Source organism: Oncorhynchus masou, chromosome 5 (assembly GCF_036934945.1).
Source record: "Oncorhynchus masou masou isolate Uvic2021 chromosome 5, UVic_Omas_1.1, whole genome shotgun sequence".
Lineage (NCBI taxonomy): Eukaryota > Metazoa > Chordata > Actinopteri > Salmoniformes > Salmonidae > Oncorhynchus > Oncorhynchus masou.
The window spans coordinates 78,443,550-78,456,843 of NC_088216.1; the positions used below are offsets into that span (position 1 = coordinate 78,443,550).

The following is a 13,294-nucleotide window of genomic DNA, read 5'->3' on the forward strand; positions in this document are numbered from 1 at the left end:
TCCCTCCTGTTCCATCCTGAAACATCTCTACAGTTTAGCTACAGTATCCCTCATGTTCCATCCTGAACATCTCTACAGTTTGGCTACAGTACATTCTGTTCCATCCTGAACCATCTCTACAGTTTGGCTACAGTATCCCTCCTGTTCTATCCTGAACATCTCTACAGTTTGGCTACAGTATCCCTCCTGTTCCATCCTGAACCATCTCTACAGTTTGGCTACAGTACATCCTGTTCCATCCTGAACCTCTCTATAGTTTGGCTACAGTATATCCTGTTCCATCTTGAACATCTCTCCAGTTTGGCTACAGTACATCCTGTTCCATCCTGAACATCTCTACAGTTTGGCTACAGTACATTCTGTTCCATCCTGAACCATCTCTACAGTTTGGCTACAGTATCCCTCCTGTTCTATCCTGAACATCTCTACAGTTTGGCTACAGTATCCTGAACCATCTCTACAGTTTGGCTACAGTATCCCTCCTGTTCCATCCTGAACCATCTCTACAGTTTGGCTACAGTATCCCTCCTGTTCCATCCTGAACATCTCTACAGTTTGGCTACAGTATCCCTCCTGTTCCATCCTGAACCATCTCTACAGTTTGGCTACAGTACATCCTGTTCCATCCTGAACCTCTCTAAGTTTGGCTACAGTATATCCTGTTCCATCTTGAACATCTCTCCAGTTTGGCTACAGTACATCCTGTTCCATCCTGAACATCTCTACAGTTTGGCTACAGTACATTCTGTTCCATCCTGAACCATCTCTACAGTTTGGCTACAGTATCCCTCCTGTTCTATCCTGAACATCTCTACAGTTTGGCTAGTATCCCTCCTGTAACCATATCTCCTGTTCCTGTTCCATCCTGAACCATCTCTACAGTTTGGCTACAGTATCCCTCCTGTTCCATCCTGAACCATCTCTACAGTTTGGCTACTGTATCCCTCCTGTTCCATCCTGAACCATCTCTACAGTTTGGCTACAGTATCCCTCCTGTTCCATCCTCCTGAACCATCTCCTGTTCCATCCTGAAACATTTACAGTTTAGCTACAGTATCCCTCATGTTCCATCCTGAACATCTCTACAGTTTTACAGTACATTCTGTTCCATCCTGAACCATCTCTACAGTTTGGCTACAGTATCCCTCCTGTTCTATCCTGAACATCTCTACAGTTTGGCTACAGTATCCCTCCTGTTCCATCCTGAACCATCTCTACAGTTTGGCTACAGTACATCCTGTTCCATCCTGAACCTCTCTATAGTTTGGCTACAGTATCCCTCCTGTTCCATCCTGAACATCTCTCCAGTTTGGCTACAGTACATCCTGTTCCATCCTGAACATCTCTATAGTTTGGCTACAGTACATCCTGTTCCATCCTGAACATCTCTACAGTTTGGCTACAGTACATCCTGTTCCATCCTGTTCCATCCTGAACCATCTCTACAGTTTGGCTACAGTATCCCTCCTGTTCCATCCTGAACCATCTCTACAGTTTGGCTACAGTATCCCTCCTGTTCCATCCTGAACCATCTCTACTGTTTGGCTACAGTATCCCTCCTGTTCCATCCTGAACCATCTCTACAGTTTGGCTACAGTATCCCTCCTGTTCCATCCTGAACCATCTCTACAGTTTGGCAGTATCCCTCCTGTTCCATCCTGAAACATCTCTACAGTTTGGCTACAGTATCCCTCCTGTTCCATCCTGAAACATCTCTACAGTTTAGCTACAGTATCCCTCATGTTCCATCCTGAACATCTCTACAGTTTGGCTACAGTACATTCTGTTCCATCCTGAACCATCTCTACAGTTTGGCTACAGTATCCCTCCTGTTCTATCCTGAACATCTCTACAGTTTGGCTACAGTATCCCTCCTGTTCCATCCTGAACCATCTCTACAGTTTGGCTACAGTACATCCTGTTCCATCCTGAACCTCTCTATAGTTTCCAGTATATCCTGTTCCATCTTGAACATCTCTCCAGTTTGGCTACAGTACATCCTGTTCCATCCTGAACATCTCTACAGTTTTCAGTACATTCTGTTCCATCCTGAACCATCTCTACAGTTTGGCTACAGTATCCCTCCTGTTCTATCCTGAACATCTCTACAGTTTGGCTACAGTATCCCTCCTGTTCCGTCCTGAACCATCTCTACTGTTTGGCTACAGTATCCCTCCTGTTCCATCCTGAACCATCTCTACAGTTTGGCTACAGTATCCCTCCTGTTCTATCCTGAACATCTCTACAGTTTGGCTACAGTATCCCACCTGTTCCATCCTGAACCATCTCTACAGTTTGGCTACAGTACATCCTGTTCCATCCTGAACCTCTCTATAGTTTGGCTACAGTATATCCTGTTCCATCTTGAACATCTCTCCAGTTTCTACATCCTGTTCCATCCTGAACATCTCTACAGTTTGGCTACAGTACATTCTGTTCCATCCTGAACCATCTCTACAGTTTGGCTACAGTATCCCTCCTGTTCTATCCTGAACATCTCTACAGTTTGGCTACAGTATCCCTCCTGTTCCATCCTGAACCATATCTACTGTTTGGCTACAGTATCCCTCCTGTTCCATCCTGAACCATCTCTACAGTTTGGCTACAGTATCCCTCCTGTTCCATCCTGAACCATCTCTACAGTTTGGCTACTGTATCCCTCCTGTTCCATCCTGAACCATCTCTACAGTTTGGCTACAGTATCCCTCCTGTTCCATCCTGAAACATCTCTACAGTTTGGCTACAGTATCCCTCCTGTTCCATCCTGAAACATCTCTACAGTTTAGCTACAGTATCCCTCATGTTCCATCCTGAACATCTCTACAGTTTGGCTACAGTACATTCTGTTCCATCCTGAACCATCTCTACAGTTTGGCTACAGTATCCCTCCTGTTCTATCCTGAACATCTCTACAGTTTGGCTACAGTATCCCTCCTGTTCCATCCTGAACCATCTCTACAGTTTGGCTACAGTACATCCTAAAAGCAGTCATATCCTGTTCCATCCTGAACCTCTCTATAGTTTGGCTACAGTATATCCTGTTCCATCTTGAACATCTCTCCAGTTTGGCTACAGTACATCCTGTTCCATCCTGAACATCTCTACAGTTTGGCTGCAATACATCCTGTTCCATCCTGAACCTCTCTATAGTTTGGCTACAGTACATCCTGTTCCATCCTGAACATCTCTACAGTTTGGCTACAGTACATCCTGTTCCATCCTGAACCTCTCTCCAGTTTGGCTACAGTACATTCTGTTCCATCCTGAACCATCTCTACAGTTTGGCTACAGTATCCCTCCTGTTCTATCCTGAACATCTCTACAGTTTGGCTACAGTATCCCTCCTGTTCCATCCTGAACCATCTCTACTGTTTGGCTACAGTATCCCTCCTGTTCCATCCTGAACCATCTCTACAGTTTACAGTATTCCTGTTCCATCCTGAACCATCTCTACACACTGTATCCCTCCTGTTCCATCCTGAACCATCTCTACAGTTTGGCTACAGTATCCCTCCTGTTCCATCCTGAACATCTCTACAGTTTGGCTACAGTACATTCTGTTCCATCCTGAACCTCTCTACAGTTTCTACAGTATCCCTCCTGTTCCATCCTGTTCCATCTTGAACATCTCTCCAGTTTGGCTACAGTACATCCTGTTCCATCCTGAACATCTCTACAGTTTGGCTGCAATACATCCTGTTCCATCCTGAACCATCTCTACAGTTTGGCTCCAGTAACCCTCCTGTTACATCCTGAACATCTCTACAGTTTGGCTACAGTACATTCTGTTCCACCCTGAACATCTCTACAGTTTGGCTACAGTATCCCTCCTGTTCCATCCTGAACCATCTCTACAGTTTGGCTACAGTATCCCTCCTGTTCCATCCTGAAACATCTCTACAGTTTGGCTACAGTACATCCTGTTCCATCCTGAAACATCTCTACAGTTTGGCTACAGTACATTCTGTTCCACCCTGAACATCTCTACAGTTTGGCTACAGTACATCCTGTTCCACCCTGAACATCTCTACAGTTTGGCTACAGTACATCCCTTAGTGGAGGAATGAGAGGGAGTTTAGAAGCAGGAACAAAAATAAATATGTCAGGCATCTTCCCACATGTAGAGAAGAATTCCAAAGGGACTAATTAGAGAAAATAAGCCAGCTGAGCCTCTCATCTGAAACCATAACCACTCTTCTAGAAATCAGGTACAGAGTGCAACCCAAGCCTGCATTGCTGACTCACTCTGTCCAATATGTTGGAGTGTTTGTTGGGAGAATTCTTCTTACCACGGTTAAAGTAGCATTTCACTTTGTATTTAATTTTTTTGCCTTTTAACTTTCCTTCAAAACAAACTTGATAAGGTGATTCAATGTTGATACTGTATGTAGGTTTGGTCAAATCACTGTATGCTTTTATTTACAATATATGTTATGAGAAATGTGTTGAAATTCCATGTTGTGGTTTCATTTTAAGGAATTCAGAGCTGCTATACATAATGTATTGTCTTTGGTAGGTACAACACATTGGGGGGGATTCATTTGTGAATAACTGCTGATTTCTGTGCAATATCATTAATTTCATAACCAGAAAACATTTAATGATCAACCCTTATAAATATAATTCAATGAAGTTGGTTTGGTATGCTATTTATTATGCCCAGATGTTCTCTATCTAATTCATTAGAAAGATGCATGTTTATCTAGGTTCTGTTGCGAGAGAGTAGTCATGGCTTGGCTTGGCTCGGGGGCATGACAAGTGGCACACAGCCAGCTGCATCACGCAGAGAAAAACAGCCTCAACAACAACAACACCAGTTTGTTTTGCCATCCAACCATGACACGTCAGCTTTGTCCACCCAGCTGCCCGATTGGTCCCAACGACTCATCTCTGTCATTAACCAGGAAATACTACATCTTTAAGCTTTGGAGATGTACTGTGGGAAAATCTCAATTGCATACTCCTCACGTCTTCTCTCCTCGTTTCCTTCTCAAAATCCCATTGGATGAGAAAGCCAGAGGTCCCTCGCCTCTGACCTTCTCCTCCAATGGGTTTTGAGAAGGTGACGTGTATTATACAGTCTGTATACAGTATGTACAGTGGGGCAAAAAAGTATTTAGTCAGCCACCAATTGTGCAAGTTCTCCCACTTAAAAATATGAGAGAGGCCTGCAATTTTCATCATAGGTAAACTTCAAATATGACAGACAAAATTAGAAAAAAAAGTCCAGAAAATCACATTGTAGGATTTTTAATGATTTTATTTGCAAATTATGGTGGAAAATAAGTATTTGTTCACCTACAAACAAGCAATATTTCTGTCTCTCACAGACCTGTAACTTCTTCTTTAAGAGGCTGCTCTGTCCTCCACTCGTTACCTGTATTAATGGCACCTGTTTGAACTTGTTATCAGTATAAAAGACACCTGTCCACAACCTCAAACAGTCACACTCCAAACTCCACTATGGCCAAGACCAAAGATCTGGACACCAGAAACAAAATTGTAGACCTGCACCAGGCTGGGAAGACTGAATCTGCAATTGGTAAGCAGCTTAGTTTGAAGAAATCAACTGTGGGAGCAATTATTAGGAAATGGAAGACATACAAGACCACTGATAATCTCCCTCGATCTGGGGCTCCACGCAAGATCTTGCCCCGTGGGGTCAAAATGATCACAAGAACAGTGAGCAAAAATCCCAGAACCACACGGGGGACCTAGTGAATGACCTACAGAGAACTTGGACCAAAGTAACAAGCCTACCATCAGTAACACACTATGCCGCCAGGGACTCAAATCCTGCAGTGCCAGACGTGTCCCCCTGCTTAAGCCAGTACATGTCCAGGCCGGTCTGAAGTTTGCTAGAGAGCATTTGGATGATCCAGAAGATGATTGGGAGAATGTCATATGGTCAGATGAAACCAAAATATAACTTTTTGGTAAAAACTCAACTCGTCGCGTTTCGAGGACAAAGAATGCTGAGTTACATCCAAAGAACACCATACCTACTGTGAAGCATTGGGGTGGAAACATGCTTTGGGGCTGTTTTTCTGCAAAGAGACCAGGACGACTGATCCGTGTAAAGGAAAGAATGAATGGGGCCATGTATTGTGAGATTTCTAGTGAAAACCTCCTTCCATCAGCAAGGGCATTGAAGATGAAATGTGGCTGGGTCTTTCGGCATGACAATGATCCCAAACACACCGCCCGGGCAACGAAGGAGTGGCTTTGTAAGAAGCATTTCAAGGTCCAGGAGTGGCCTAGCCAGTCTCCAGATCTCAACCCCATAGAAAATCTTTGGAGGGAGTTGAAAGTCCGTGTTGCCCAGCAACAGCCCCAAAACATCACTGCTCTAGAGGAGATCTGCATGGAGGAAAGGCCAAAATACCAGCAACAGTGTGTGAAAAACCTTGTGAAGAGTTACAGAAAACGTTTGACCTCTGTCATTGCCAACAAAGGCTATATAACAAAATATTGAGATAAACTTTTGTTATTGACCAAAACCTATTTTCCACCATAATTTGCAAATAAATTCATTAAAAATCCCACAATGTGATCTTCTGGATTTTTTTTCTCATTTTGTCTGTCATGGTTGAAGTGTACCTATGATGAAAATGACAGGCCTCTCTCATCTTTTTAAGTGGGAAAACTTGCATAATTGGTGGCTGACTCAATACTTTTTTGCCCCACTGTATGGCAAGTATGCAGAAAGACCATCCCTCAGCCTCCCTCAACTACCCTGGTGGTGTTATGTCCCAGACCTGTATGTGCCTGAGCCAACTCCTCTATAATTTTCATGTCATGCATGTGTTGCCATGCATGCCACATGCATGGAGTTGAGCCAACTCGTCTGACAATCGTTGTCATGCCATACATGCATGGTGTAACAACAATAGTCCGAGTTGGCTAAATAAAGCACATAAAGGTCTAGGACCAGTAATCACCATGTCACGTTCTGACCTTAGTTCCTTTGTTTTGTCTTTGTGTTAGTATGGTCAGGGCGTGAGTTGGGGTGGGCAGTCTATGTTGCTTTTTCTATAATTTGGGATTTCTGTGTTTGGTCTGGTATGGTTCTCAATCAGAGGCAGCTGTCAATCGTTGTCCCTGATGAGAACCATACTTAGGTAGCCTGGTTTCACTTTTGAGTGGTGTGTGATTATTTTCCATGTCAGTGTTTGTTCCACAGGGAACTGTTTCGGTTTTGTTATTTCACGTTGTCGTTTTTTGTTTTGTTCAGTGTTCATATTTCTTATTAAACAATATGGACACTTACCACGCGGCGCTTTGGTCCTTCGATCCTTCCTACTACTCCTCCTCGTCAGACAACCATTACACACCAAGCGATATTTTCACCTGTTCAGCTGGTTTTCCATTCCTCTTCCAACCGTTCTGATACGCCACCTGGTCCCATCATCATCTCTATCAGGGGGATACTTGTCCTGTTTTCCAAGTCCCTTCAGCCACCTGAACACGGTGGCCTGGTCTGGTTAGGTAGATGGAGGTTGTGCCCAGACTTGGGTTCAAATAGTATTTGTTTTATTTCACATTCTTGCTGTGCTTAATTCATCTTACCTGGCGGCGCAATAGAACCAGGTGTCATAATGGAATTGCCCCAAAATGGCTCAAAAACCCACCAATCTGGCACTCAAGGCTGGCTGAATGAAACGCTCAAAGAAAGGGAAAAAAATACTGAATCTGAATCCAGGTCTGGTTGTACTTGACAGAAGCCATCAGAGAAGCCTCCTCTACATAGGCTACAGTAGATAGAACCTCCCATTAGATGCCACCCAGCTCTACAACTGTTGATGTCTCCCTCTCTACTCCCTTCACCAGCCACTGCCAAATAAGCAAGAGTTAAGCTCTTTGCATGAAAAAATCTTTTCACTAATTCAAGTGGATACACTGCAAAGGCGTTGAAAGGATGCCTGTGATTTGTGACTGTTTTTTCCTGTGAGCGGAGCATGCTCTGTTGGCAATAAGATGAGCCTCTGATTGCATTGTTTGTAGTCCTCTCCCAGGACCTCTTACACAGCCACAGTGTTTTACTGGACAACAGACCCTGAACACTACATGAAGATTAGTGAGCTGGGAAATGCTAGCCAAGACAGACCACCCAAACACTATTACCTAGTAACCTCCCTCCCGGTTCTAGGGGGAGGAGGGGGAGAGGAAACAAGGGAATGAGTGAAAGACAGTAATTTATAAAGAAGGAAAGGGGGGAAAGGGACAGTCGGATGTCATTTATGAAGAGGGAAACGGGGGGAAAAGGAACAGTCAGATGTAATTTATAAATAGGGAAACGGGGGGAAAAGGGACAATCAGACATCATTTATAAAGAGGGAAACGGGGGGAAAGGAACTGTCAGACGTCATTTATAAATAGGGAAACGGAGGAAAAGAGAAAGTCAGATATCATCTATAAAGAGGGAAACGGGGGAATAAGGGACAGTCTGACGTAATTTATAAAGAGGGAAACAGGGGAATAAGGGACAGTCAGACATCATCTATAAAGAGGGAAACGGGGGAATAAGGGACAATCAGACATCATTTATATAGAGGGAAACAGGGGAATAAGGGACAGTCAGACATCATTTATAAAGAGGGAAACGGGGGGAAAGTGACAGTCAGTCATCATTTATAAAGAGGGAAACGGGGGAAAAGGGACAGTCAGGCATCATCTATAAAGAGGGAAACGGGGGAATAAGGGACAGTCAGACGTCATTTATAAAGAGGGAAACGGGGGAAAGGGACAGTCAGACATCATCTATAAAGAGGGAAACGGGGGAATAAGGGACAGTCTGACATAATTTATAAAGAGGGAAACAGGGGGGAAAGGAACAGTCAGATGTAATTTATAAAGAGGGAAACGGGGGAATAAGGGACAGTCGGACCTCATTTATAAAGTGGGAAACGGGGCGAAAGGGACAGTCAGACATTTATAAAGAGGGAAACGGGGGAATAAGGGACAGTTGGACGTAATTTATAAAGAGGGAAACGGGGGGGAAAGGAACAGTCAGATGTAATTTATAAAGAGGGAAACGGGGGGGAAAGGGACAGTCAGACGTCATTTATAAAGAGGGAAACAGGGGTAAAGGGACAATCAGACATCATTTATAAAGAGGGAAACGGGGGAATAAGGGACAGTCTGACGTCATTTATAAAGAGGGAAACGGGGGAATAAGGGACAGTCAGACGTCATTTATAAAAAGGGAAACGGGAATAAGTGACAGTCTGATGTCATTTATGAAGAGGGAGACGGGGGGAAAAGGGACAGTGAGGCGTCGTTTATAAAGAGGGAAAAGGAGGAATAAGGGACAGTCAGACATTCTATTTGTAGATCTTCTTGGACTATAGAGAAGTACAATACTGGAGGTTGTGGTGGGTTTGTGGTTGCTGCAGCGTTCCTGTAGCTATGTTTTGGTAAGATAATACAACACATAATTTTAGGAGAAATGAAAAGCACCTCTCTTCTCTATGTTGACACGTGAATACTAACAAGTTATTTACCTAAGTCAGTTAACACTGAATCAACATGGGTGTGTTCGTCTCTGTGAAGAAAGCTATGCGAAACACAAATCCTTGCAGTCGATCAAACAATAAACTGGAATTCACAGTGGTGGAAGGAAAGCACTGCATTTTTGTAAGGGTTGATATTTTTTTCATAATGGAAAATTAAGTCTGAAATTTCTAAGTGGAAATTACAAGCTTCAGAAGCTTTTTGAAACCTCAAATACACTACAAGTATTTAATTTCCTGCATTGCCAAAAAGTTACCCAGCAACAGGGTGATCAAGTTAAGATCCTGAATCTGTTATTCTGGTTTGTGGGAAGGAAGACACATTGTACTGTATCAGCAGGATGGGACAGATGATGCTGATCACTAGCGCTTGTAAAGAGTCCAATGCACAAAGCCAGTTGCTTTCTCCATTGTGATTTTGTCTTGCTGTCTCTGTATTTGTTACATGCGCCTGAATACAACAGGTGTAGTTGTAGTCACCTTACAGTGAAATGTGTGGAGTACAATAGAGATCGCATCATGTTATTGGAGCTGTGCTGTAGTGTTGTCGCTACGCCACTCCTGCATGACACTCCAAAAATGCCCTAATGTCTGATATGTGACTGAACAAATTTTCCCCATCCTGTCTTTTCAGAATGCGGGAGAGAGACCTACGGAGTGTGGGCAGAAGGGTGCTGCTGTTGGCCGTCTGTCTGGTGTCTCTCTGGGGACAGCTGACCCTCGCTTCGTCACACAGAAGTCACATAGGTATGTTAACACAATTACAGTAGATACTGTATGCATCTCTATGGGCACGTCGAACACATCCTCATCATAATGATGGTGTGTAATTACTGTCAGCAAATTGTGTAATAACTTAATATGTGCAATAACGTAAACTGTTCAACTATTACAGGGTAAATGCAAAGCACCTACTATGTAACATGTTATAATACAATACTTAATGTAAAATATTTCCTATACAGTATGGCTTTACATGGCTTAACGTATCTCTTCCACCAGGTCCTCAAAGCACTTGAAATTGTATGGCTTTAGTAGCTTCCAACTAGTCGATGTCAGGCCGACATTTTGGGCCAGAAAGCTCACCACAACACATTGCTATGAGCTATCACATTGAAGAGGTGAGGTTGTTTACAATGGTCAGGTGCAAGGATAATGTAGCCTACTGTAAAAGCAGTCATATGGATCAGTTCTTCACTCCAACAGATCTCACTGTAAAAGCAGTCATATTGATAAGTTCTTCACACCAACAGATCTCACTGTAAAAGCAGTCATATGGATCAGTTCTTCACTCCAACAGATCTCACTGTAAAAGCAGTCATATGGATCAGTTCTTCGCTCCAACAGATCTCACTGTAAAAGCAGTCATATGGATCAGTTCTTCGCTCCAACAGATCTCACTGTAAAAGCAGTCATATTGATCAGTTCTTCGCTCCAACAGATCTCACTGTAAAAGCAGTCATATGGATCAGTTCTTCGCTCCAACAGATCTCACTGTAAAAGCAGTCATATGGATCAGTTCTTCACTCCAACAGATCTCACTGTAAAAGCAGTCATATGGATCAGTTCTTCACTCCTACAGATCTCACTGTAAAAGCAGTCATATGGATCAGTTCTTCGCTCCAACAGATCTCACTGTAAAAGCAGTCATATGGATCAGTTCTTCGCTCCAACAGTTCTCACTGTAAAAGCAGTCATATGGATCAGTTCTTCGCTCCAACAGATCTCACTGTAAAAGCAGTCATATTGATCAGTTCTTCACTCCTACAGATCTCACTGTAAAAGCAGTCATATGGATCAGTTCTTCACTCCAACAGATCTCACTGTAAAAGCAGTCATATGGATCAGTTCTTCGCTCCAACAGATCTCACTGTAAAAGCAGTCATATGGATCAGTTCTTCACTCCAACAGATCTCACTGTAAAAGCAGTCATATGGATCAGTTCTTCACTCCTACAGATCTCACTGTAAAAGCAGTCATATGGATCAGTTCTTCGCTCCAACAGATCTCACTGTAAAAGCAGTCATATGGATCAGTTCTTCACTCCAACAGATCTCACTGTAAAAGCAGTCATATGGATCAGTTCTTCACTCCTACAGATCTCACTGTAAAAGCAGTCATATGGATCAGTTCTTCACTCCAACAGATCTCACTGTAAAAGCAGTCATATGGATCAGTTCTTCGCTCCAACAGATCTCACTGTAAAAGCAGTCATATGGATCAGTTCTTCGCTCCAACAGATCTCACTGTAAAAGCAGTCATATTGATCAGTTCTTCACTCCTACAGATCTCACTGTAAAAGCAGTCATATGGATCAGTTCTTCACTCCAACAGATCTCACTGTAAAAGCAGTCATATGGATCAGTTCTTCGCTCCAACAGATCTCACTGTAAAAGCAGTCATATGGATCAGTTCTTCACTCCAACAGATCTCACTGTAAAAGCAGTCATATGGATCAGTTCTTCACTCCTACAGATCTCACTGTAAAAGCAGTCATATGGATCAGTTCTTCGCTCCAACAGATCTCACTGTAAAAGCAGTCATATGGATCAGTTCTTCACTCCTACAGATCTCACTGTAAAAGCAGTCATATTGATCAGTTCTTCGCTCCTACAGATCTCACTGTAAAAGCAGTCATATGGATCAGTTCTTCACTCCAACAGATCTCACTGTAAAAGCAGTCATATGGATCAGTTCTTCACTCCTACAGATCTCACTGTAAAAGCAGTCATATGGAACAGTTCTTCACTCCAACAGATCTCACTGTAAAAGCAGTCATATTGATCAGTTCTTCGCTCCTACAGATCTCACTGTAAAAGCAGTCATATGGATCAGTTCTTCACTCCAACAGATCTCACTGTAAAAGCAGTCATATTGATAAGTTCTTCACACCAACAGATCTCACTGTAAAAGCAGTCATATGGATCAGTTCTTCACTCCAACAGATCTCACTGTAAAAGCAGTCATATGGATCAGTTCTTCGCTCCAACAGATCTCACTGTAAAAGCAGTCATATGGATCAGTTCTTCGCTCCAACAGATCTCACTGTAAAAGCAGTCATATTGATCAGTTCTTCACTCCTACAGATCTCACTGTAAAAGCAGTCATATGGATCAGTTCTTCACTCCAACAGATCTCACTGTAAAAGCAGTCATATGGATCAGTTCAGATCTCACTCTTCATATGGATCAGCTCCAACAGATCTCACTGTAAAAGCAGTCATATGGATCAGTTCTTCGCTCCAACAGATCTCACTGTAAAAGCAGTCATATGGATCAGTTCTTCACTCCAACAGATCTCACTGTAAAAGCAGTCATTGGATCAGTTCTTCACTCCTACAGATCTCACTGTAAAAGCAGTCATATGGATCAGTTCTTCGCTCCAACAGATCTCACTGTAAAAGCAGTCATATGGATCAGTTCTTCACTCCAACAGATCTCACTGTAAAAGCAGTCATATGGATCAGTTCTTCACTCCTACAGATCTCACTGTAAAAGCAGTCATATGGATCAGTTCTTCGCTCCAACAGATCTCACTGTAAAAGCAGTCATATGGATCAGTTCTTCGCTCCAACAGATCTCACTGTAAAAGCAGTCATATGGATCAGTTCTTCGCTCCAACAGATCTCACTGTAAAAGCAGTCATATTGATCAGTTCTTCACTCCTACAGATCTCACTGTAAAAGCAGTCATATGGATCAGTTCTTCACTCCAACAGATCTCACTGTAAAAGCAGTCATATGGATCAGTTCTTCGCTCCAACAGATCTCACTGTAAAAGCAG

At 43.0% G+C, this 13,294-nt stretch overlaps 1 protein-coding gene across 2 annotated transcripts in view; it reads left to right on the top strand.

Moving 5' to 3' along the window:
- LOC135527959 (chemokine-like protein TAFA-2) overlaps positions 1–13,294 on the top strand; it is a 190,870-nt gene that overhangs the window by 103,585 nt on the left and 73,991 nt on the right. For both annotated transcript variants that reach the window (XM_064956662.1, XM_064956671.1), the window contains exon 2: positions 10,147–10,259. In XM_064956662.1, the coding sequence (XP_064812734.1) occupies positions 10,148–10,259 (112 nt within the window). In that variant the 5' untranslated portion in view covers position 10,147. The remainder of the gene's footprint in view (positions 1–10,146; positions 10,260–13,294) is intronic.